The sequence below is a fragment of the Phodopus roborovskii genome, unplaced genomic scaffold, assembly GCF_943737965.1.
Source record: "Phodopus roborovskii unplaced genomic scaffold, PHOROB, whole genome shotgun sequence".
Lineage (NCBI taxonomy): Eukaryota > Metazoa > Chordata > Mammalia > Rodentia > Cricetidae > Phodopus > Phodopus roborovskii.
In genome coordinates, this window is record NW_026126480.1 from 11884873 (window position 1) to 11911953 (window position 27081).

At 43.6% G+C, this 27081-nt stretch overlaps 1 protein-coding gene across 1 annotated transcript in view; it reads right to left on the reverse strand.

Moving 5' to 3' along the window:
• Positions 1 to 11056: 11056 nt before the first annotated feature.
• Pold3 (DNA polymerase delta 3, accessory subunit) overlaps positions 11057 to 27081 on the reverse strand; it is a 37525-nt gene continuing 21500 nt past the window's right edge. Inside the window, exons 8-12 of the mRNA XM_051192340.1 lie at positions 26144 to 26309; positions 23333 to 23439; positions 17888 to 17994; positions 16780 to 16858; positions 11057 to 13010 (exon numbers count right to left, since the gene is read on the reverse strand). Of these exons, the coding sequence (XP_051048297.1) occupies positions 12808 to 13010; positions 16780 to 16858; positions 17888 to 17994; positions 23333 to 23439; positions 26144 to 26309 (662 nt within the window). The 3' untranslated portion in view covers positions 11057 to 12807. The remainder of the gene's footprint in view (positions 13011 to 16779; positions 16859 to 17887; positions 17995 to 23332; positions 23440 to 26143; positions 26310 to 27081) is intronic.

The following is a 27081-nucleotide window of genomic DNA, read 5'->3' on the forward strand; positions in this document are numbered from 1 at the left end:
AATGTTATTGGATCCTCTGGAACTGGAGGAAAAGGTATTTGTGAGCCTCCCCATATGGGTATAAGAAACTGGACTCAGGTCCTCTGCAAGAGCAGCAAATGTTTTTAACCACTGAGCCATCTCTTCAGCTCCCAGTACAAGGTTTTTAAAAGACCTTTTATAAAGTAAAGCTCCATATTCTCACCAGGCTTGGTATTTGTCCGCTGGATTTGGGCCATTCTAAAGTTGTGTGGTGGGCACTTCATTGTTCTGGCACTCCTAACAAAGGGTGCTGAGCATGACCTCACTTGCCACCTGTATGCCTTCTTCACGGAAGGTCTGCTCATGTTTTATCCATTGGGGTGGATAATGGCCTCCAAAGGGAGTGGCACATAAAGAGGTGTGGCTTTGTTGGAGTGGGTGTGTCAAGTGGGGGTGGGATTTCAGGTCTCCTATGCTCAAGATACACCAGTGACATAGTTCACTTCCTGCTGCCTGCAGATCAAGATGTAGAACTCAGCTCCTTCTCCAGCACCATGTCTGCCTGCACGCTGCCATGTCCCACCAAGATGATAATGGACTAAACCTCTGAAACTGTAAGCCAGCCTCAATTAAATGTTTTCTCTATAAGAGTTGCTGTAGTCATAGTGTCTCTTCTCAGCAATAGAACCCTAACACACCCATTAAAACAACAACAATAACAACAAAACAAACAAAAAACCCCAGAGAGGCTGGGGAGACAGATCAGCCTATGAAGTGTTTGCCCTGTAGGCACCAGGATCTGAGTTTGGTCCCCAGAGCCCACAGTGCAACACATGCAACCCCAGTGCTGGGGAGCGGAGACAGGGCACCTGCGGTTCCCTGGCCAGCCATATTAGTCTACTGACAAGTTCCAGGCCACTGAGAAACCCTGTTTCCAAATAGGTAAAAATAAATGAATTAAAAGGTGGATGGTGCTTGAGGTGGTCCTCTGGCCACCACTGATGTGTACATTTGCAAACACATAAACATGTATGCACCCGTGTAAACAATCAGTTTGTTCTCAGTTGGGTGGTGGTGATGCCTGCCTTTAATCCCAGCTCTTGGGAGGCAGAGGCAGAGGCAGGCAGATCTCTGTGAGTTTGAGACCAGCCCTGGTCTACAGAGTGAGTTCCAGGACAGGCTCCAAAGCTATAGAGAAAAACAGTCTCGAAACCTCCACCCACTCACCCCAAAAAAATCAGTTTCATTTCTTAATGAATTTTTAAAAAAATTCTCTACACTCTGAATAATGAATGGTCTTTTCTTGGATGTGTTTGCAAAGGTTTTCTCTCATTCTGTGGTTTGTCTTCTCATTCCATTCCATTAAAAAACATCTCCTCCAGAACACACATTTTCTCATTTTAGTGAGCTCCAGTTTATTGATTCCTAAGCAAATCTCGCCTTTGGTGTTACACAGCTACAAGGTCATCACCAAATCCAAGGTCACATGTTTTCTCTTCTAGTTTCTTAGAGCCTTATATTTGTGTCTGAATTGATTTCTGCGGTGGCCATACGATCTGTAACTTAGTTTTCTCCTTTTGTACATGGATGTGCAGTTGTTGCAGTGTCATTAACTAAAACCACTGACTACCTATGCCTACCTGTTGGTCATTGGCCGATTGATGTGGATCTGTTTTCTGGATTCTCCTCTTCCATTAATCTATTGGTCCATTCTTTTACCAAATTACATTAGATTTTGTTTTGTTTGTGAGACAGGGACTCATGTAGTTAAGGCTGGCCTTGAATTCTAATATTCCTGCCTCTACCTCCCTTGTGCTAAGGTTACAGGCATGTGCTACCACCATGCCTGGCTTACATAATCTTGGTTGTTGTGTCTTGTCTTACTTAGGATTTTTATTGCTGTGAAGAGACACAATGACCACAGCAACTCTTGTAAAGGAAATTGGGTGGCCCCATTTTCAGAGGTTCAGTCCATTATCATCATGGGGGACATGGTATGTGCAGGCAGACATGGTGCTGGAGAGGCAGCTGAGAGTTCTACATCTTCCAGGCAACAGGGAGTGAGCTGAGATACTGGCAGCATATATGAGACCTTAAAACATTTGATGAGTAGAAGGTCTAAGAATGACCTAAGGGCTGGAGATGGTTCAGTGGTTAAAAGTACTGGTTGTTCTTCCATAAGACCTTGGTTCAATTCCCAGCACCCACACAGTAGCTCACAACTGTCTGTAACTCCAGTTCCAGGGGATCTGATGCCCTCTTCTGGATTCTGCAAGCACTGTAAGCATATGTTGCATAGATATACCTGCAGGAAAAACACCCATACACATAAAATAAGCAAATAAATAAGAAAGAATGATTACTCAGCTTTTCAAAAAAGAATGACCTAAAACATTTCCATGACTTGGTTGTGGTGCCTCCCAAGCAGGCCCCTGTACTGCTTAGACTTTCAGTCTGCCCAGTAGATATCATTAGGTCTGATATTTAGTCATCTGAAAGATGGAAGGGAATCAGATTGAGTCCTCATCCTTCTGCAGCAAGCACTGTGTTAACTGAGCCACCTCCCCAATGGCTACTCAATATTTCATTATGTGGGCAAGTCCTGTTTCTGACTTGGTTGTTAACTGTTTTTAAGGCTTGTAAGAATGCTCAGAGACAAGGGGTAATTTCTTGAATATTTTTCTTTTGAGATAGAGTCTCATGAATTTCAGACTGATATTGAACTTGCTATGTAGCTGAGGATGACTTTGAACTTCTGATCTTCCTGCAAGTCCCAAGTTAACAGGATTATGCCAAAATGCTGTTTTATGTGGTGCTGAGGACTAAACCTGGGGCTTTGTGGATACTAGGCAAACACTCTACCAACTGAGACACATCACCAGTCTCTTTTCAATAAACTCTTAAACCTTAGTGTACCCAAGAAAGAAGCCTTTGTGTTAGAGCTGACAAAACTAAACCCAAAGAAAACAAACGGCTTTTCCTAGAATCACAAGCCAATGAATCAAAGAAGCAGTTTCAGAACTCATTGATTGATTGATTGATTGGTTCATCCATTCTTTCATTCACTCATTCATTCATCTGTTATTTTCTAAGTGCCTGCTATGGTCCAAGCACTGTACCAGCTTCAGAGATAGAACGATGGACAAGACGGTCCCTGACTTCCAGAAAAACTGGTATTGTGGTAGAGACCATCCATAAGCAGATAGCCCAATAGATGCTAACAGCTTAATGATAGGTGCTATGAAGAAAGTAGTATTTCCCAGACTGCCCTGCCTCCCAAAAAATCCCATAACCAGCAAGCCCTCAAACCCTGGCTTTTGGCTTCTGAGGGCAAGGAGGGCAAGGCTCTTTTCACTACACCACGATGTCTGCCCGAAGTAAACAAAGTCATAATTTATGAGGTTCTCTCAGCTGCCCGTGTGTGCACTTGGTGGAGCTGACACCCCATGCTGTCCTGAAAGAGGGCCAACATCATCAGAAGCAGCAGCTGACTGGCTTGCCCACAAAGCAGGTGTCCCAGCACTGGCCAGCCTGGCCTTTGCTGCCTTGAAACTTCACATCTGGTGCCCAAGACTGTGCTGGAATAAGACAGCTATTGAACCAGTGAAATGAGGAGGGCTGGAGTTGGCTGATTTGGAAAATGATGCAAACCACAAGGGGACAGTACTCAGGGAAGACAAATGGACTTGTACCCCAGGCATCACTAGGGAGGCCTCGCCACTGCTGGGAATCTGTTCATTTTTTTGTCAGTCATGGCATCCTCTAATGACTGCACTTCGAGAAACAGATTGTGCACTGAGACCACTGGCTTCCCTGTGCACTGTCCAGCTAGAGCTGTGGCTGAGGCAAGTTGTTTCCTATACACATACAGAATGCCACACAGCCAACCTAGAAAGCAGGGGTGCCAATGGATTAGAGGGAATCATGGGATCACAACTGGGCACTATCCCAAGGACACCCATTTAAACACTGGGGCCACCAGCACTCCCTCAGTATTGTGTTATGACGTCAGTTTTGGGGCTGTCATGCTGTTTTGTAATCTAAAGTAGACACTTAAATAAAACTGAATTGGAAAAAAATTAATGAAGTATGACAGCTCATTTTTCTTACAGTGGTAAGATTAATGGCCGAAGCATTGCTCTAAAAATAATAGTACTTGTTGACCAACCACTGGGAACATTTATTATCATCAGTCCTCATAGTAACCTTTAGGTAGTAGCTGTTAGTGTAGCAAAGTAGGTGAACACCAAAGACTCAGAAATTGTCTCTGAGGTCACACTCAAGCTGGGAATGCAGTTCTGGTTGTGGCACGCTTGCATAGCATTCATGAAGCCCCAAGTTCAGTTTCTAATACCACATACATTGGCAGTGGTGGGCACAACACAGGACTTGGAAGAGGCAGGAGGTTCCAAGTTCAAGGTCCCCCTTGATTACTTAGTGAGCAGCCTGGGATACATGAGACCCTGTTTCAAAACAATTCACACTGGTGGTAAATGGACACTGAGCTTTATCCAATCAGTGCAACTCTGAAGGCCAAATTTTTTCTATTAAACCATGCAGTGCCCATCTCTAGGCACTTTGCTGCTTCTACAGTGTGGAGCCTGGGAATTTACCTAACTCATGCCATGAACTCAGCTATGTGCCAAATTAGGATGTGGGAGTTATATGCAGTCCCCATGTTTTAGGGGTAAACTTTTGGGGTTCACAGCAAAGATAGCTCTTATTGCTTCAGAAGCATTCTCTCATGGTGCTGTCCCAAGTCTGATGGCTGTCGGGTAGATGACTAACACACACATCAGCTCTAACATGCAGAACTGTGTCCTGCATCTCCCAGTGCTGGAGAAAACCAGCATCCCACCTCTCAACTCCAAGCCCTGCCATGTCCTAGCTGGGCAGCCTCTGGACTTAACTCATGAAACTGGGCGGACCACACTTCATAAAACTGCTATCAAGTTCACAGAAGCACCTGGCCATCCAGCAGGCTATGGTAAACATGACTTGGGCTGGGCCTAGATGACCAGTCTGTGAGTATGGGTCACTTTGGCCCCAAAAATTCCAAAGAGTTGCTGTCATTTCAGGTTTAAGTCAGAGTGTGTGTATGTGCGTCAGAGGAGGGCCTCCGCGAGTCCTGAGAGGAACTGTGGAACCAATCCCATCTCCATGCTTTAACCAGGACCATGGCTCAGGCAAGAGCCAAAGGATTTCCAGGCAGGAGGTGACCCAACAATGGCTAATCACTCCAGACTGAAGTCACTCCTAATGTTTTCGCGTCCTGAGTTTCCAGCAGGATCAAGAGAGTCATCTGCTGAAAACAGTACAAAATCCAACTTCAAATCCTTTTCCTCCGCTTGCTCTCTCAAGATGCAGTTGCAGTTTGGCTATGGCTTCATACTGCAGCTCACAGCTCTCTCCAGGCCACGAAGGGTGATTTTTCTAATCTGACACATTAAGATTCTTTGCATAGTATAAAGTCTAAACTATTTAGCAAAGCCCCCGATTATTTGGTGCTGTAACCCACCACTCTGCCTCTCACTGAGCTGCTCCCTCCTCCCACATCCTTGCTTCTCCTGCCTGCCATGCACTTCCCTCTCCCAGCTGGCAAACTCCAGTCTGCTCAAGATGTCAGCCTGAGCACTGCCTCCTTCATATATCTCCCCTTAATCCCTCAGGCAGGCATGTTAGACAAAATTCAGGCTTCAAATCAGAAAACCCAGTATCCACCGCTGGCCCTTCTTCCAGGACCGCCAGAGTATCAGCCAAGGGAAAAGGCCTCCTTTCCTAGCCTACGGTGCAGATTTCCAGGCAGGGATATAGATCTGGGGAGGGGGGGGGAAGGGATTGCAGCCAAAAAGGTTCAGGGTCCTGAACCACCCACCACCTCTCAACCACTGATCAACAATTTTAAAGTGGGATTTGTTTGTTCCTTATGAGGAACACAGGTTTGTAATGCAAAGATTCTGGCTTTTTCTAGCTGTTCATTTAAAATTTATTATTAAAAGTAAATGTTTCGCCAGACAGTGGTGGCGCATGCCTTTAGTCACAACACATGGGAGGCAGAGGCAGGTGGATCTCTGTGAGTTTGAGACCAGCCTGGTATATAAGAGCGAGTTCCAGTACAGCCTCCAAATCCACAGAGAAACCCTGTCTAGAAAAAACAACAACAAAAATCAAAACAAATAAAGTATCGCACTTCTACTTGTTTTCAAAATACTTTAAACTCAGGGTGTGTGTTGTGTGTAGGCATGTTTGTATGTGGGTGCAAGTAGACATGTGACAGCATAAATGTAGAGGCCCTCAGGAGATGCCAGGTGTTTTGATCACACTTTAACTTACTGAATCAGGGTCTTCTGACTGAAAGCAGAGGTCACAGATTGGCTGGTGTCCTGTCTCTGCCTCTTCTTAGATGGAGACAAAATAAGACCATATGGGTGAATGCAGACTCCAAGGAGACAAAGGAAGCCTAACAACCGGGCATTACGGTTTGATAGTTCATTTGCTTTCTGCCCATCCCACCCCAGACTAAAACAGCACTCTGTTGGTACCATGCTATTTACAGCATCCTCAAATACCTTTCACGGTTGTTTTGCAGGTAGGTGCTTGTGCATGTGTAAGCCCGAGGTTGTTGCCATTGTAATCTTCCATTGCCTTCTATTTTATTTACTGAATGGATCTCTGGGCTACTCTACCTAGCCAACCAACCCTAGGGAACCCTGTCTCTGCCTCCCAAGTGCTGGGATTACAGACAAGCCAGTATGCCAACCTGGCCTTATGTGGGTGTTGGGGATCGGAACCAGTCCTCAAACTTTCACGACAAATGCTTTATACACTGAACCCAAGCCCGAAGGCTTTGACCCTTTAAATGGAGAATATCACTAGGGCCTCACCCATTTGCAGCCACGGACAACAACCATCACTGGGCCACTTTCTACCTTTGAATCTGCAGCACAGCTTACATAGGACAAAAATGCCCGATTTCCTTTGTTACTCTTATGAAGGTTGTGTCAAGAGCAAGGCCAAGAATTGGAAGTACTTTTCAAGGCAGAGTCTTCTTGACTTCAGCTGCAACCAAATAAATAGATTCCTAAGAAAGATTCATTTGCAGGAGTTCCCTGGTGACCAAACTTCTAAAGTCTTCTCAACTCTAAGAGAAGTTAGTAAGTTAGTAAGTTTGGTATACAAAACATAAGCACTGTTTGTTTATAGATTCAAGAGCACCTGGCAGGGAGGCTGTATGGGCTGAGAAACACTGAGGCAGGCTTCAAACTGGAGCAGATGGGATCAGAACAGCCAGTGTCCTTTCACGTACTAAAATGAGCATCTCCAGATGAGTGGGCAAGATGGCTCAGCGATTAAGGGCACTGGCTGCTCTTCCTGAGGATCTGGATTCAATGTCCAGCCTCTACAAGGTGGCTCATAAGCACATGTAACTCCAGTTCCAGGGGGATGCCCTCTTCTGATCTCCATAGACAACAGGCATTCACATGGTACACAGATACATGAGCGCGCACACACGCACGAGCATCAGCCATGACTGGACAGTATGGAATGATAAAACTAGCACACACCCAACATATGGTACTGCACGAGCCTAAGACTGGGCAATGGAGTCCAACTGTCTCAATGTACATATCCTGACTTTGCTACTTCTGAATTCTGCCATCTTGAGCAGACCTGCTTTAATTTCCTCATGTAATAATGGGACTAGAAGTGCCTGTGGCGTAGAGACATAGTTTAGTTAACAGAGTGCTTGCCTAGTTTGCACAAAGCCCTAGGTTTCATCCCAGTACCACACAGACTGACAGACTGGGTGTGATGGTTTATGCCCATAGTCCCATCACTCAGGAGGTAGAGAGGATCCGTTTAATGTCATTGTGAACTACACAGGGAATACAGGAGACAGTGCCTCAGAACCTAAAAAAATTACACACACACACACACACACACACACACACACACACATTCTCATGTCCAGGTTGTTAGGAGCAAGAGTTAATATATACAATGCACACAGCAGGGCTTGGTACACAGTAGGTGCTCAAAAATGAGCTCTTTTCTCTTAGTTTCATGTAGCAAAATATAGGGCACTACCCACACATTATCTCACTAATGGGTTGCAGCAAGGCAGGTGGCTATGGAATTTAAATAAAGAAGCTAAAGTCTGGGCAGAACCTTGTCCACAGACACTACTGAACAAAGGTCCTTCTGCTTCTAGCCTGTGTCTCCATCAGAGCACTCTGTATCCAGTGTTCCAAAACTGTTGGAGCTCTACATAATCATGTTCAACCTATAGAGAACCGCTGTACAAACTGCCTCAAAATAATTCTGGTTATCTGCTCCAGACTTGTCCATAACTCTCCAGGCTCAGAGTGGACATGGACTATGTTAAACAGCCCCAACTCATGCCTCCCTTACAAGGACCACAGTATGTAGGTGAATGAAGTACCAGCCCAGCCAGCTGAGAGAACCCACTCAGCTGGTAACCCTGCCCCAGCAGTTCCCTAAATCCTTTGATGCTTTTGGCAGGGGACTAGGGAACTCTGCCCACTGTGCTCATTCAGGTTCTCTGCTCAGCTAAGCACTATCGCTGTTATAGACATCGTTAGTGTGTACACCACTGGTCTCCAAAAAAAGAGAACTTCCAGGCTCTTACAAATGCAGTCTCTTGTCCAGAACCAAAGTGACTATCACTCAGATGCTTTGCATTTGAAGGATCCAAAGCAGACATCAAAGTGGTTTTTCCATTCTTCAAGCACAGTCCAGGAAAAGACAAGCCACGTGGAAGAAGAACTTTGAGAAAGCCTGAGAGCAAAGGAAAAGCTGAAGGAGGGCTAGCCACAGAGAACCCTGAGCCTTGAAAACGAAGGTGGCAAGAGCCAAGGGGGAGGCCTCAAGGAACAAGGAGCCTGGCAAGATCCAGAGAAAAACAGTGGAGGAGGGGAGTGTGGCAACTTAGGCTTGAAATGGAAGGGCAGCTCTGGAGTTACGGTGGGTTCTGATCCAATGGAAAATTAGACCAGAAGCCTTACCAAGCCTCTCGCTAAGGAGCCTGGGTGGTCATCTGTGGGTGGCCCGCACTTAAGAACACACACACAAACTGGACAAGGACACAAGAGGGGAGAAGTGTCATGTAGTAGGGAGTGGCGAGAGCTGATCCTAAACGCAAGTTATTTGGGTACAATGTGCCCTTCAGAGAGGGCATGGTGACAGCATGGGCTAATTTACAGAGCCGCCAGAGTAATAACTCAAAGAGCAACACTGCCTTCTCACAACAAAACGAGGCAGCCCCTGAAGGTTTCATGGTGGTAAAAGCTGCATTATCCAGCATACTGAGATCCCGGAACCAATGAAAGGAGAGACAAGTTTACCAAAACGAGCCTGACACTGAGTGCATTTCTGGCAGATCCATTATTAGGCGCTCATTCTATCCTGTCCTCAAGAAACGATTTGTTTCCTTATAAGGCTCCTCTCAGGCTCCCTGAGTAACAAGCACTGTCTTCTTAAAGGAACAAAGCTAGGACAGAGAACCTGTCCGGCCCCAGCCCACTCCCTGTGTTTTAAGTAGTTGAGGCTCCTACCATTGAAGGTGTCAAGGAACTACCAGCTTTTGATACCACTTCTTAGAAACCAATCCTGCTACAGAAACTCAAGCTGAAGAGGAACGTCTGCGGAACAATGAAACTGTCTATGCCAGCGACCAGTGAGGCAGTCTGGGCGATGACAGTTTCTTAAATCCCATTAGCACTCTCCCACTACTAGCCCTCAGATACAATGCACACTTACAGACAGATGTACTGTCACGAAACACAGGAGCACAGGCGTGCAATCCGTCACTCATCAGAGAACCAGCTTCTAACAGATTAAAGAAACCCTCTCAACATTTTTCATTTGGTCTCCATTGTCTATGAGGTTAATCCAAACTACTTAGCGGTAGCCCAACTTTGCACTCAATGTCTTTCCCCATTTCAAAAGTTTACAATCTGGGGCTGGAGACATGGCTGAATGGTTAAGAGCACTTAAGTGTTCTTGCAGAGGACCCAGGTTCCAATTCTAGCACCCACAGGACAGCTCAAGGATGCCTTCTTCTGGCCTCCTGGGGCACCAGGAACATACATGATGTATATACATACTTACACACAGGCAAAACACTAACTAATACACATAAGAGAACAAAACAATTCTACAATCTACCCCTTCACCCCCAAAGTCATGCTCTCTTCTGCCTGGGAGACCCTGCCCACTCTCCTTTCTTGGTAAGCTCATACAGGTCCTTCAAAGAACTCTGAGTCTCTCCTTCCTAGACTTTAACTTTGAGAATACTGGGAGACCCTGACTTATCTATCACTGCACTCACAGCCTTGCAATTCCATTGTATTGTCTCATTTCCACCGGATCCTGAAGACAAGACACAAATTCTATAGTTTCTATTGTATCCTCTTGTGTTCTGGTCAGACACCTGGCATGTGTTAGACACAATAAATATTTTAATGAATAGTAAATAATGCCATCTATAAGCCTTTCTTTTAGTTAAAAAATGAATATTTTACTCTTTAAAACCTGCCATACAGGATAACCATCTTCCCCTTTTGATCAGGTGTACCGAAAGGAGGCCTCTGAGAAGATACCATTTGGGTCGTGTGTTGGGTAACCGTTCAAGAAGCTGGTAGCTGCCCCTGCATCCACCACGGGAAGAGAAGCAGACCCAGTGGCAGCCGTTGTGGAACACATTCGGCTACAGCTACCCATTCAGCTCAGCACACAGACTGGCTCATTTTAGTTCGACTTTGTTAGGGAACCCAAGGCTCAGAAATTTGCCCAACATCACCCAGCCAGCAAGGGAAGAGGCCAAACCAATACAGAATGCAAGATCAGGACTAGATTTTCTTCTTAATGAACTGAAAACTAAGGTTGGCTAAAACTAAGATTTCCCAGAGGACTGAAAAGATGATGAAGACAGCAAATAATTTGTACATTTCAGACTGTGGGTATGCACTTTTAGCAACATGAACTGAAAACCAGCCTGCTCCCAGTGAGCATTTAGATAACTATACACCCTGCCACCAAGCTGTCAAATAACAGATTCGTCAGACATCCAGTCTGAAGTATTGTTTCAAAACAGCTTCTCAAATTTATTGAACTTGTGGGTAACTTGGTTGAGTACTATATAAAGTAGACAGAAAATGCCACCGCTCAATGCTAGCTTAGTTTCTCAGGCAGCTTGAAACTCAGGTGGCATGTTGGGTACAGGGATCAGAGACTTGCAGTCTCCTTGAGAGGTGCAACCCCAGGTTGCGCCAGAGCTCCGATTCAAATTGGGTTTTATCAGAAAACCCCCATAATCAGATGTCTTTAAAGACTGGATTGTTGCCCTGTACTTTTCCATTCCCACTTAGAAAAATGACTAGAGGCAATGACAAAAATAACCACTTAAAATAAGGGATTCTTCTCCAGAAGTTTTTTGTCAAGTTTAAGTCCAGGCATTCCACTCTTTTTCACTTTGAAAAAAAAAAAAAAAAAACCTTTACACAGTTTGATGCAAGAAGCCTCAGCCCTCAAGCCTTAGACGTAAGGTCAGGGCTCATCTCCCAAGCTGCTGGTCTTAATCAAGCCTATGCTTGCTTGCTAAAGCAGCCGTGTTAATACCAACATCAGTCCCAACCCTAACCTCTAATAGCAGGCAGCTGCTTGCATCTCTTATGATACAAGCCAGGCCGTGGTGGAAGGGTCGGGTCAGACACCCCTCATCATCTGAGAGTGAATCACACTGACAGACAGTCACAGCCCTGCTCCCTTCCCAACAGCTCACTGTGCAATACCATTGCCACACAACCTAAGTGGCTCTCACCTCCTGGCCAGCCACGATGGAAGGTGCTTGAAGTTACTATCAGAACAGACAAAAGTACAAAAGCAAATCTTTTAATTGCTGTCTAAACTGATGACCAGGCAGCACCCCAACTCTTCCTGGGGAGCCTGAACTGCTGGGCAAACGGAGGACCTGAAAATACAGAGGAGCAACATCTGAAAAGAAATGCGTGCCCGAAGTTCTCATTCCTTCCCAGAATGGGCAACCGCCATTTCCCCTTTTACTCTTCATCTCACTCTACTGGTTCCACTCTCTAGGAATTAAGAATGGAAAACATGGGAGAAAGGAACCAGAAGCCTAAGAGTATACTGGATGCCCTGTGCTGGCAGCAAGGCAGCTGTGCCAGTGCCCACCATGCTAACTCTTGGTCATTTCCGGTGAGGTTGGGTACATCAGTCAATTTCTATTTGTGCTCTATCCTGACCACTGAGTGTGAGCAAAGTTCTGAAGAGCTTCTGTGGAAGGAACGGGCAGGACACTTCACACTGGCCTGCCTGGAGCTGAGTGTCACCATTCCAGTTTTAGCTTTTCGTCTGACCAAGATTTGAAACATTTACAGAAAACAGATTTGTGGGGTCAGGGGACACAAGTGTGGCAGTACAGACAGGACAATTAGACACCCAGTAGAATTCATAAAATAAAAACACTGTCATCACACAAGTTCACAGAATACAGACGACCAGAACAGAAACATGGCACAGGGTGAGTGGGGCCCAACAGGTAATTCTCGAATGAATTCTCCTGGCAGGTCAATTGTGCTTTATAAACTTATTATAATATAACAGCTTTTAAAATATCTTCTGCCTCCTGCTTCTAGGTGACTCCTTTTTGGTCGAAAAAAACCAGAATAGCACAAGTGTCACATGATGGCAGAGCAGCCTTTTGATACAAGTGAGGCAGGAGCTAGGCGAACTTACACAGTAAGTGACAGTCTATGTTTGCTGGTCTTCTCCCGTGACCACCCCAAGTCCTGCCAGGGGCAGCATTTACTTCTTCTGGAAGAAGCCAGTAATGGACACTTGTCTGTTGGCTTTGCCCAGAACAGTGGCCCCTTTCTTGGGGCCCTTTCGTTCTTCCTTGGGCTCCTTTCTCACAGCGGTAGCAGGAGGTCTGTGTACTGCCGTCACCTTCATCTTACTCTCCTCTTCACTGTCTGTGCACGATTCACTCTCATAGACTTTTTCAGTCACTGGAATAAGGAAAAGACAGGGACATAGTGGCCTGAGTCATTTACCAAGGGAAAGTTGTCCTGCACATCAGATCCCGAGTTTTCTCTTACTGGGAGAATACATCTAGCCTCAGCTAGAAATACCCTGTGGTCACATGACCCCTAGGTGAGGCTGAGCATCCCCTACTCCTCTATAGCTAAGCCCCAGGTCATCAGATGCACCTTTATCATCTAGTTGCCTTCGCCCATTACTTGGTCCTATACTGGCTAACTTCCTAAGCTCTATGCATGGGCTGTCTGTACCTCAAACACCTATTCCTAACTCCATGCTCTGATGGCTTCCTGAGTCCCATTCCTATGGCCCACACACTTGCCCATTTCCAATGCTCTCTTTCTTAGTTCTTCATTTAGCCAATCAGAGCACTCACTCTGCCTAGCCACTCTCTCACCATGGATTCTTCTAGCTTGCTCCATCTTGATGTCAACCACTGTCCCCCATGTGAAGCCACACCACAGTTTGTTACTCAGCTGTTCAGTTCTAGAGACTAAATGACCGCTAACAAACTCAAGGTTTATTTCAGCCTACATCATGAAAAAACAAAAACAAAACAAAAAAACCTTCCCCAAACAAACCATTCTAGATTATATATTTGAAAGTCTTAAAACAATGATAAAATATGCAAAGTCACTAGTTTTCTTACTCCCTAGCAGCCAAAGGCATATTTAGCCCTCTCCTCTGCCATTAAAATGGGCTGGAGTGATAGCTTCTAAGCACTTGCTGCTCTTGCAGAGGATCCAAATTGAGTTCTTAGAACCCACATGACAGCTCACAACTGTCCATAAATAATGCCAACTCCAGGGTTCAACTGCCCTCTTTCGATCTCCTCGGGCACCAGGCACATGTGATGCACATACATGCATACAGTATACATTAAAAAAAAAAAAAAAAAAAAAAAAAAAACTAAAACTCCCTGAACTCTTCCCAAAGGAAACCTGAAAAAGAACTATGTCAGTGAGTCGTCACAAAGAGCCCCAGTGTGCACAGGCAGAAGCAGTGGTTTCCAAATCATGATTCCGCAGAGCAGATGGAGAGACTTCCCAATCCTACCGCATCATATGCACCAGCCACAGGTCACATACAGTGTCACCTCCCTGTGGTAAGAACTAAAGCAGAAGCACCTAAACTCCTCCTCAGCCTTTCTGGATGCAGCAAGTGATAGACAGAGAAGCAGTGAAGGGAAACATCTCCTCACTGAAAAAGTAATCTCATATGCATAAAAGTGCTCAAAGTACTGAGCAGTGGTGGCGCACATCTTTACTTCCAGAGCTCTGGAGGCAGAGGCAGGTGGATCTCTGAGTTTGAGGCCAGCCTGGTCTACAGAGTGAGTTCCAAGACAGCCAAAACTACATAGAGAAACTGTCTCAAAACCAAAAGAAAAAGAAATGAAGAGATAATTCAGACTAGAGGACTTGGACTCTCTCTGGTAGTCTAATTAGAAATGCAGCATCTCAGTTAGGTGTTGTGAGAAGACCTGAAATCTGTGCCCTTGGAGACTGGCAAGGCAACCCTGATGAGACCAGCCTGAGTTATACCGTAAGACCATGACTACAAAGGGAGAAAGGAAAAGAGAAAGACAAGAAAAATGAAGAAGAACTTCAATTTCAACTGGCTGTCTCGTGGCTGATGTCATGTGTATATTGCTTGGAGAGTTAAAAGCTAGCTAGGCCATACCGTCTTGAGCTTCACACTTGATGTATCACAATTTAAAAGACCGTTTCTATAGTCAAAGCTGTTACTACTTCAAATTACAGGTCAAAGGAGATTTGATCTTTAAACACAGCACCTTTATGTTAGTAGCTCAACATGCCACTTTCCTTGGCTGCCATTCCAAGAAGCCTGCTCTGTATGGACAACATTCCATTCAGCTTCTCCAATCTTAAAAATCGATTTCTTGATCAGAAATTCATCCCAACCTAACTCAGGGCCCAACTCCATAGTTCCTGCTACAAAGCCACAGGAAGAAACATAATGTAGCAGGGCAGGGCAGGGCCAGCTCCTGTGCTGGTACAACTGGCATGGCCGAAGCAGAGTGAGAACAACACAGCCTTGGCTGGACTAGAACATTACAAAAAATGGTGCTCTGTGAGCATCCTCATCACTGCCTCAGAGCCTCTTAACAGTCCGCGCGGAGAAAGACTGGAAAAGAAGCCCCAGTCCCACACTTGGTCAAACCCTGAGCCTTTGCTTTGAACACCAGCCACAGAGTCCTGATGAACTCTCATAAAGGTAGTCTTAAGTTTCTTCTTTTAGAATTAAAAAGGAGGAGAAAAAACTGGCACTGATGCTTTTGCCTCCTAACTTAAAAAATTATATCACACCTCCAATGGCCAAAGCACTCTAATTATATGTAAATGCTAAATGCAAAAAAAAAAAATCATAAAAACATATCAAAGTTCAGAACACACAGATTCTCAAGAAGAGTGACATGAAGACAGGACTGTCACATGTATAGAATGTTACTCCCCTTAGCCGGCCTGTGGTGGCGCACACCTTTAATCCTAGCACTTAGGAGGCAGAGGCAGGTGGATCTCTGAGTGCAAGGTCAGCCTGTTCTACAGACTGTGTTCCAGGACAGCCAGGACTATTCAGAAAGCAAAAATAAGTGAAAAAGACTGTTACTCCTCATTTATATATGACAGTCTCAGTGACAGGAGGTAGGGATAATCGGATAGAGAGCCTGCCACCAACACAATGTCTCCAGGAGCTTTTAACCAGCTCCCAACAGGAAGAGCTGAGTCTTCAGAGCCAATCAACCTTCTAAGGACAGAAACTTGAACAAGAAAATGAAAATCAAAACAGGCAGGGCAGCCAGGCATTGATTGCAAACACCTTTAATCCCAGAGCTCAGGAACCAGAGACAAGCGGAACTCTGAGTTTAAGGCCAGCCTTGTCTATAGAATGAGTTCCAGGATAGCCAGGGCTAAACAGTAAAGAAAAGAAAGAAAAGGACAGGAAGGAGGAAAGGAGAGGGAGGGCAGGCACTAAAACCTTCTCTAAAAGATCCACTTTGTGGTAGGTGCCATAAGAAAGGAGAAGGAACCATCCATGCTCCAACAAACCAGAGCTTTGCAAGCCTAAATCCACAACTGCCTCCACACACAAGAGCGTGATGTTGGAATCTGAGATCAACAGGCTTCAAGTGCTAGATCATGAAAGCTCCACCTCAGACTATTCACCTATGCAAAGAGCCCCCTGACCTGGCACAAAGAGGAAACACACAGGAAGCAGGGAGCACAAGTCACACTCTGCTAAGGCTGAATGGCACCGGACACCAGAGACTTGACTCTCTGGGTCTAATTATCGGTGGAAAGCCTCCATTCCGCTACTGAGATGTTAACACAATCTGTCTTTAAAGAATAAGTGTTTCTCAATGTGTCAGACAGTGGTTTCCAAGTACCTCATTATCTTCACAAAGACTCTACCAAGAGGAAAATAGATGTTTCTTCCATTTCACAGATCAAGAAAATCCCAGACCAAGATGCCCTGTCTCTAAGGCCACATTCTCAGAGCTTCATTTCATGGTGTGAAGCCCATACAAAAGCCCAGTGTGCTAACTCCACTGCAGTGTTCTGTGTACTCCGCTACTCTGAGTGTGGCCTCAGAGCAGGAGCAGCAACTCGGCATGGGCGAAGCCCATGTGTGCTCACACCCAAGACAGCCTGTTCTGCAGGGGATTACAGCGCCTCTCTAATGTAAGAACTCAAGTCTGATGCCAAACATTTGCCTTACCTATGCAGCCCTCTTCATCCACAAAGGTTTTCGATTTCAGCACACGCTTTCGCTTTCTTTTGTTTTCTCCACCTGCACTCTGAAAGACCAGAGAATAACAATACTAAGTTGACCAGTGAAGCTATAGAGAAAAATAACAGAAGATTTTAAATCTGCAACATGCCATTATGATAAAAGGTAGAACAAAGAACTCTCTACTGCACAGGCATGGAATGCTTGCTGTATGCACAGGCCTGGAGTCTTCCTGTTTACAGAAAGAGGAGCTGTATGCTTAGGAAAGATGTGTGTTCCTGCTGAAAAGGACGTACAGATTAAAGACCTTAATGGAAGAGAGAAAGGAAAGCATACCACTGCAATATGCCGTGTAAGAGCTTTCCAGGAAGCTGGGCCCTAGACCAGACCAAGGGCTCTCATGATTGCAGTAGACACTTGCATGTTCAGCCTTGGCATTTGAACATCACACACAACTAGTTTAGCCAGAAACACACATTATTACTACTGTCAGTTCCCTTTATCTCCTCCATTGTCTTTCATCCCGTTTCTTTGGCTATGATATAACAGTACCAGATTTACATTAAGTCTTAACAGAATGAATTAAAGAAAACTACTGGTTACAAAGCAAAGGAGGCGTCTCGGCACTCATTGTCTAACACTTCACCATCCACTATTGTCTACCAATTGAGGCAGACAAGCCATAGCCAACGAGCATTCAAAACTGCATGTCACTATCTGTTGCTGTTTTTCTCATCTAGTCCTTTCCCTAAGAACAAATGGAAGTTTTGTTTCCTTTTGTCTCTCATAATTTGGCCTGGTGGAGGCAGCACCTCTTTTTGCATTCCAACTACAGCTGGGTAGTACAGTAGCCTTAATGGTGATGCTTACAAAAACCAAATAGCGCCCAGAGCTAGCCCTGCAACCTTCCTAAGCTCCACAGCAGTGTCCCCTCAGTAAGAGGAGAATCATGTCCATCGGGCCAACCTGAAGGGAAGCATGAGACAAGAGCCAGCTACTGGCACTGGAGAAGCACAGAGACAGACACATGGTTCAACACAATGACTGTAGGGTCCTGAGAGAAAACACACAGAATGGAATATTGTGGTGAGTTTACCTTGACAGGAGAGGGCTCGCTTTTTGGCACAGTATCAGGCGGTGGAGATGCAGGAGGAGGCGGAGATGGTGACTCTGCTTCATACATCTCAGGAGAGTCTGGGAAGACTGGGAAAACAGAAACAAGCTTAATGAAAAGAACTACAAGCTCTAACTGGAACAATGCCTTTTCCACTGTATCTGCCTTGAAACTTCAACTTTACAACAAAGGACCACAGTCAGAGACTTAAAATACACATTAATACAATTGGAGAATCAAGAACTTCTAAAGTTGATTGACATATACTGACCACTTACCACACATCAGGAGTTTCACATTTTTCTCACTACAACCCAAGAGACAGATCTTACCCCCATCATACAGTTGAGTAAACAGAGGTTCCAAGAGGCTCTTTACTTGACATAGGCTTAAGACTCATAACAGATTTTAAGCCCACAGCCACTGTGACCCACCCATCTACATCCTCTTCCCACTCAACAGACAGCCTGTTATACTCAATGCTCCACAGTAGCATCTTTGCCGCAATCATCTGAGGATGAGTTGCAAATGCCTGGCATGACTGTTAGACCCAGACTGTCCAGCTGACATTAAGCACATGACTTTGGGAAGAATTACCTTTGAAAGCTTATGTCCATGAAAGATCTAACAGCCAAACCTGCTTAATAGTCTGTGTGGGACTATTTCGTACACCTTGCCACACAGAGAATGGGCAAGAAAAAAGTTAGGAAAAAAAGAATATTGTGGAAATGGTATCCGACAGTGGAGCACCATGGGAGGGATCCTAGTTTCTCAGTAAGAAACAGGTCTGAGAGAAGGCCACCAGGGAGGAAGGGTGAAGCCTCAGCAGACAGCAGGCCTCCTGCTTTTTATTTTCTTGTTGTTGTCGTCATCATCATCTTTCTTGTAACTTTATCTTCCCCCCAGTCCCGGAAGCTGAGCTGAGGTCTGAACCCAGAGCCTTGTACTTACTAGGTGAGCAAAGAGCTAATCTCCCTAACCCCCAAAACCTACTGCTTAATCACCACAAAGAAACTGCTGGCCATGGGCCTGGGTAGCTGCTTAGCCTCACCTGCTCCCTGAACCTCCTGGCTACATTTGAATTCTTTGCACAAATCTTGTATCTGAATGTCTCCCAACTGATTAGGTCAGTGTTAAAAATTTTGACAGTGGGAGTTCATGGCCAAATGACCTAAAGAGGTGAAGCTCAGTAAGAGCCAGAATAAAGCAATAAATTAGACACTTCAAGTATGAAATGGGCCCTAACTTTATAAGCTTAGTGAAACAAGAGACAGAAACAGAAGGGAAGCAGAGCAGCTTTAGCCTAGCTATTAACCCTGCTCCATGAAGTCAGTTCATGATGGGAGTCTAAGCAACAGCAGTGACACCACAGAACCAAGAACTCAATGTTCTAAAGTAATGAACGGCTCTTTACAAAGCTGGGCCATAGTGGTCTGAGAAAGTCTAGGCAGCAAGGAAGCCAAAGAAAAGGAGTTTTGAGGGGCTGGAGAGATGGCTCAGAGGTTAAGAGCACTGGCTGCTCTTCCAGAGGTCCTGAGTTCAATTCCCAGCAACCACATGGTGGCTCACAACCATCTATAATGACTTCTGGTGCCCTTTTCTGGTGTGCAGATATACATGCAAGCAGAACACTGTATATACATAATAAATAAATCTTAAAAAAAAAAAAAAAAAAAAGAAAGAAAGAAAAGGAGTTTTGAGCACTCGGTGATAAAGCTGGATATTCTGTTCTACTTTCAGTTCTTCAAAAACAGGACTTACCCAAGACAAACAACTCCAATGGTACAGTCTCAGACCCCTCCTGGCAGTGCACGCAACTGTTTCCCTAAGCCTCCCCTCACACTTACAGTCCAAAGAGGCAGGGGTGCCACAGCTGTCCTGGCACTGGACACAGAGCAACAATACCTCTGATGTTTTAAATCACAGAGAGTAAGTACTTTCTGAATAAAACTTGGGGTGAGGAATATCCAGGTCAAGGGGAAACCCCAGACAGTTCCAACTTCCTACTTTCTAGTAGCCCACCTCCCAAATAATCACACAGTGATGAAATGTCATAATCCCCCTGGAAGAGAAGAAAATGGAGAAATAACATCTGAGAGATGGAAGACAGCTGGGGGAACACCAACAACAAAAGTCAGTTCCATGATTCAGACAATAGGGATTATCATTATAAACTTTGTTTTATCTGACTTTAAAAACTTTGTATATTTATGTATTTTAAACTGTGTTTAAACTTAAATATTTTAAGGAAGGATAAGCAACTAACATTTTCTACTTTATAAACATTAATCATTCATTTTATAATAACCCCACAAATCACTGGTTTCCTACAACTGATGTTCAAAGAAATTTTTTAAAAACTCGCCCATTCTCAAGTCTTTACCATTAAGCCAAGTACTCTGACCCACGGTGCTTTGTACATTAGTGTACTCAATGACGAGAAACATTCTGATGGCGAAACTTCACCTCAAGGAAGCAGCTTTTACTAGGGCAGAGTAAGAACTGTGGGAAAATTCATTCCAGTGAACCAGCAATGTAACCACTTGTTTGTCAAGAGTTCTCTGGCAGAGACCAGTAATTCCAATTCCTGGAAAGCAAGCACTGATTCCTAGGACTCAATATATACTTTTGTAATACCTAACCTTACTTTAAAAAAAAAAAAAGTGTGTGTGTGTGTGTGTGTGTGTGTTTAATGTGCTTAATATTCTTCACAAATAACCTACAAGGATTAAAAACATTAGCAAATACTTAACACAGCCATAAAAACTATTTCTTCCTAGCCACACAGTTTTTGTTTTTTAATTATGTAGGACTACTAAGGGTGCTTATGACACTTCCAGGGTGAGGGAGAGCCTTTCCAATAAAAAGGTGAAAGGAATTTGCAGAAGAGGCTCATATATAAGGATCTCTGAACATTCAATGGAGTGTGGGGAGGGACACAATGTGAAAAGCTACTGTGTGTCAAGTGCTGTCTTTACATTTCTAATGTGTTGTTTTTAATGTCTACAAAAAGCTAGTTTGTAGCAATAATGAGGTTCTGGGAAGAGTAAACAAGGACTAGAAGTTAAGGCACCTGCCTAACATCAACTAGTAAGATTTAACCAGGGTCTGTCTGACTCTGGAGCCCTTCATCTCCTGCACGCCTGCCGCACATCTGCTAATGACTAGCCTGAGACAGCAGATCAAGCTATTATAATCAGTGGAACACAAATAAAAAGAGACTGTGTAAAGGTTCAAAATAAAATCCTGCTGGCTTTCAGACACAGAAATTATAGAATAAAATGGTAGACTTTTATAAGTTCAGACAGATGCCAAAAATTATCTCTGCCAGAGAAAAGAACCTGAGGGCTTCTGCTCTCTGTCATCTGTTGTCATGTGTTGCTCACCTCGATCATATTTCCTTATACTCCTTTCCCAACTAAGCAACTGCAGTCACATTTCTACAGCCCTTGGGTATTATTATTTTGTGGGCTACAGAACAACAGAACATTTCAGAAGTATGCAATAGTGCTCAGTCAACCTAGGAGCTCAATTCAGAGCTGGCACTTTCAGTAACACTAGACTATTCAGTCTTAGCTTTGTGAGTAGGAGAAGTATGTGCATGTTCACGGGTGTGCGGGTGTACATGTTTGTACATGTGTGTGGAGGCCAAAGCTCAACCACAGATGCTGTTCCCCAGGAGCTGCCTGTGTATTCTGAGTTGGGCTCTCCAGCAGAATGCCAAGCTTGCTCATTAGGCTTGGCTAACTGCCTAACCAGCTCTGGGGATCTGCCTGTCTCCATCTCCCCAGTGCTGGGATTACAAGTGCACACCTCTTACATAGGTGACCACAGGTGACAGGAGAGACTTCATGCTTGTGAGGCAAACACTGATGGAACCATTTCCCCAGCCCCTATGTATCTTCTCAATGTACATTAAGCTTTTGGCTTAAAGTCTTTCCAGAATCTTCTCCCCAGTGTGCTTTCCTTGTTGGTAACAGGGAAAGCTGTTCCAGTTACCACATTTTCCTGAGCTTACTTCCTACTTATTTTCCCATGGACCCACAGAGAGTTTCACGTATTTCAATTCTTAACTGGCCAGGTGTTCTTATGCTCTAGAATATTATTTTAAGTAATCTCACTCATTTATTTTCATAAATGGTATGAAAGAAAAATACATTAACTACCCCTGTGGGTAAGCCCTGCCCCTGCTTGTTTAAAAAAGCCATTAAGACGGACACTGCTGACAGGTCCTGTTTCCCTCCCAGAACATCAGGGGCTGTGACCCTTAGCATCTACCCATGACTACGATTCTCAACCCAGAAATAAATGGGTCTAGCATAGACAGGTCCAAGCTCTCGGGGCTAGTTCCAAGTTCTGCTCATTCATACTTCTGCACTTCTAGTGTTTTTCCACTCACTGGTATAGTTAGTGCCCTTTGGGGCAGAGGTTCTATTACCTTTTTCAATACTCCAGTGGCTGTTTCTAGCAATTATTTCATCTTTACTTTTGTCCTTTGACAGTCAGGCTCCTTTTTGCTTCATCATTCTTCTCTCTTTAATTAGTTTATTTACACTACTCATGTTTGTTTCTATAATGCTGGATCTCTTCCATTTACATAAGATGACCACATACATTATACCTTAATTCCTAGAAGACTGCCTATGACAGCTCCAGGGTTAGGCCATCTCTCTTAGCATGCTTTCCTGGACAGCACAATACAGCCCAGCAACTTGCTCTTTAGGTTTTTTTCTATATACTTTACATGGTTTGGGGTAAAATCTTAAGAATACTTGATATTGGGGTTGGAGAGGTGGTACAGAGGTTAAGAGCACTGGCTGCCCTTCCAGAGGATCTGGGTTCAATTCCCAGCACCCACATGGCAGGCAGCTCACCACTGTCTGTAACTCCAGTCCCAGAGAATCTAATGTCCTCTTCTGAGCACTGTATGCATATGGTGCACATATGAATACATAAACAAAACACCTATACACATACTTTTTTTAAAAAATTAAAAGTACTTGAAATTTTTAAAAAGCATATTATTTTCCCTGTAGAGCCCCCCCCTGTGTTTATTCTGCTTGCTCACCTTACAACAGTGCCCACACTCTGACCCTCCCTTTCTACTGTGACACTATGTATGGTCTTCCAGTTTTACCTCAGTGTTATTTTGTGATGTGTCTGGAATATGTACATGAAGCTAGCCAAAGGAGCACTAGCCTTAAAGAGAAAAGGGCTTAGATAGTATGTGCGAAAGTAGTCACACTTTTCTGTTTCATTTCACCAAATGATCACCATTCTGATCAAAAGATTACAGAAGATTTCAAAAAGAGCTATTCTAACTGCTAGGACTACTGCTCCCATTGTAGTTCATAGTAAGAGAAAAATTTAGGTCCTTGAGCATGAATCAAGAAATGATCCCCTAACAAAAATTAATACAATATCTACCTTCATCTTCACTGCTATCAGACTGAGGAAGCTTGATCCTTCTCCTCTTTTTCTTCAGGTTTTCGGTTTCCTTCGCTTCCTCATCAGATAAGTCTACTCGCTTCCCCCTGTTGCCATCAAGGAATAAATTAAGCACATTACAAGACAAAAAGTATGCATATGTTTAAGTGTGCATTTCTTCCTATGCAGTTTCTTTAGAGATCACAGTCATAACTCCAGAGGGTAGAAAACAAAGTACATGAAGAAAAACGGATCCATTTTTATTTGAGTCAGGGTTTGTATGCAGCCCTGGCTGTCCTGAAACTCACTATGAAGACCAGACTGGCCTCCAACTCAGAGATCCTCCTGCCTCTGCCTCCTAAGTGGTGCACCACCATGCCCACCAGGAAGACTGACTCTTTGGAGATATACACTGATAGCCATCCACAACTATTTCTCTTACGGTTTCATCTGTTCTCTACAGGCCAGTTTAGAGTCCTGTCAATGCCCTTCCCCCTCCTAGCCTTTTAGTCATCTAACATGCATTAACTAAGCAGCTAAACAACAGTACTGCATAGACCAGGAAAGAAATGCTGTGCTCACAAAGCCTGGGGAGGCAAGATATAGTGGCACACACCTATAATTTCTGCAGAGAAGGGAGGATTCTAAAACTGAGGCCAGCCTGAGACACACAGTTAAAATCTTGCCTCAAAAGATGAACAAGCTTTGGCCAACTGCACTAGCCATTATACAACATGATAAAATTTAATGGACAAATAACACTGAGGGACACAACTGCTAAGTAGATATTCAACAGGTAGGAAGGGAAGATAATTTTCTAAAGTGAAAGAACAACGTGAGCAAAGGCATAGACAAGACCATAAAGTCATTCTAATGATGTCATAAAAACCTAGACTCTCTCTTGACATTATTTAGCTTCTCTGTCTGCTTTCTCCATTACAGCATTCATCAATAAATAAATTAAGGGCCTGTTGTGTATTAGAGACCAATACGTGTAAACCATAGTCTTTTTGCCATTGAGTACCTATGTCCTATTTAATTTTGAACATCAACTTTTTTCTTTTCTACTTTAGCTAGGAAAATAATAAAATAAACCCAAAGTAAGCCAAAGGGAATAAACATTAGAGTAAAAAGCAATGCAGTAGAAAGGAAAGAAAACTAAGAAGCCTAAAGTTGTTAAGTTAAGGAGAAAAGATTAATAAACCTTTTTTTTTTAAACAATAGAGGGAAAACATGTATTTCCAAGTGGGAATTAAAGAATAAAGGGATCTGTAGCCATAACTATAGTCTACAAATACTAGATTATGAACAATTTTAATAAGCTCAAGCACTTAGAGAAAATAAATTCTTTTAAAAGCACAACATACTCAAAACTAATCCAAAAAGAACTAGAAAATTTAGTAACACTATATAAAGCAGCGCTCTCTCTTACATACACCACACACTTCCTATAAAGAAAATCCAGTCCGAGAGTCACTGATAGATTTTACTATATATTTAAATGTATTAGAAATATCTGCATAGGGCCAGAAATGGCTCAGCAGATCAAGGTGCTTGCTGGCAAGCCTAATGAACCAAAGTCTATTCTAGGACCCCACACTGTGGAAGTAGAAAACTGACCCCCCCAAGTTATGTCCTCTGTACCATGTATGTACATACACTAAATAAATGTAAAAGTAAAAAAAGATTCACAAGCCCCTTTGGAAAATGGGAAATTCCTCTTAACTCAGGAGGTTAATACACATTTGATATTAAAACTAGAATGAAAATGCTGAGCTGTAGTCCTCAAAAAAATAGAAACAACCTCCCCCCCCCCAGGGTAATGTTAACTAATCTAGCAGTGTGTAACAACAATAAATACAACCAGAGAGTTAATCCTAAGAATTTAAGGCTGGTTTAGCATTTCCATGTCAATCAGAATAACCCAACATAATTAACAGAAAAACTATATCAGCCAGAAAAAACATGTGAAATTTTAAAACCAATGAGTAAAAGCCTCTCAGAAAACTTGGAGTAGAAAAAAAAAACATTCTTAACCTGGTACAGGACATCCACTAAAAACCTATACTTAACTTGCTATTTAGTGGAGAGATGCTGAGTACACGCCTGGTGACAGCCTCCAGCAGTGAGTGTTGTGATCATGGCTGGGGACATTTTAATCCATGTATAGCATGTGTTCCTGGGAGGGAGGCCCACTGGACAGAACCTTAACCCTCTGAAATGTCACTATTTTGTTGCTCCAACTTTACCACAAAAGTTGGTTCTTTGTGGGCCTATCAGTGCTGACAGTGTCCTTTAAAATTTCTTTCAACAGACTAATTCCTACCAGCTATGAGGTAGTGTCTCAAACTCCTGGATCCATTTTTAACAGCTTGTATGCTTTTTATTTTCTTTTCTAATTACATTTTACCACTTGAAAAATAAACTCATTGATATAAAAAGAAAACAAAGAACTTCTTCTCTTAAACTGGACTGAAAACAGTAACTTCTAGCTGGGTAATTTGATGTGAAACACACACACACAGTCACACTTGCACGGTGCCTATACACTTAAACTGAAGTCTGGGGGCAAAGAAAATCAATTTGCATCAGTGGGGACAAAATGTGGCCCTGGATCCTGAATCACCCATACAGACTGTCCTGCCTGCGGTCCTGCTCCACTAGATGAGCTGTGGGCCTTCTCTCTTCATTCTAGCAGTATTATGTAGGATTTAGTACTGGGCCGAAAACTGCCTGCTGTAGAAATCCCAAACAGACCTTCTCACCTTCACAGGACACTCTCCCTCCCCCCAAGTGACAAAACTTTCCTACCATTTTTTCCCCTTCTGTTGCATCTTCATGGGCTCTGCCTTCCTGCTGGGTTTTTTCAGGGCTGTGGGAGCTGCCAGCTTTGGTTCAGTGACAGACATTGGAGGCTGCTCCCCTGGTTTTTCTTCTTTCACTCCTTGCTCTGAATCCAAATTGACTTTAAGTTTATCTACAAATAAAGCATAGCAGACGATATATAGCCCATCATGCAACAGTAATCCATCATTCATGTGACAGTCCACTATGGGCCAGGTAACATGTTAGGAGCCAGGGATACAAAACAGTCCCTGTCCTAAAAAAAAGAGCATAGTTGATTGAGAGAACATCTATGATCTTCATTTCTGATTCTCACTAATTTCTCATTATACCACAGCCCTAATGACAGCAAGCACAGGCTTAAAAGTACCAAATTCAGCTTTGGGGTTTAAAACATTTTTTAATTACATCTATTAAATTGTTGAGTGTATGCTGGGTGTGTGTATGCCATGGTACAAGAATAAAGGTTAAAGGAGCATGTTCTCTCCTTCTACTGTGCAGATCCCAGGAAGCAAACTCAGGTCCTCAGGCTTCACTGCCCCTTAATGCAACTTTGTGAAGAATCATCTTATTTTCAAATGAGGAAAACCGTGCTGCAGGTGGCCATGATGTTCAAGAGTACAGCTTAAAACTGGGCTAACAGCTAAGTTTGTGGCAACATCTTTTCTATTCTACCTTTTTAAAAAAAAAAAAAAAAATCTTTTTTTTTTTTTTGTTTGTTTGTATGGTTATTTTGTCTGCATGTTTTTCTATGTACACATGCATTCCTGGTGCCTGTGGAGGCCAGAAGCAGCATTGAATCCACTGCAACTGCAGTTACAGATGGTTATGAGCCACCACTTGAGTGCTGGGAATTGAACCTAAGTCTTTAGAAGAGCAGTTAGTGCTTTCAACCATTGATCCAT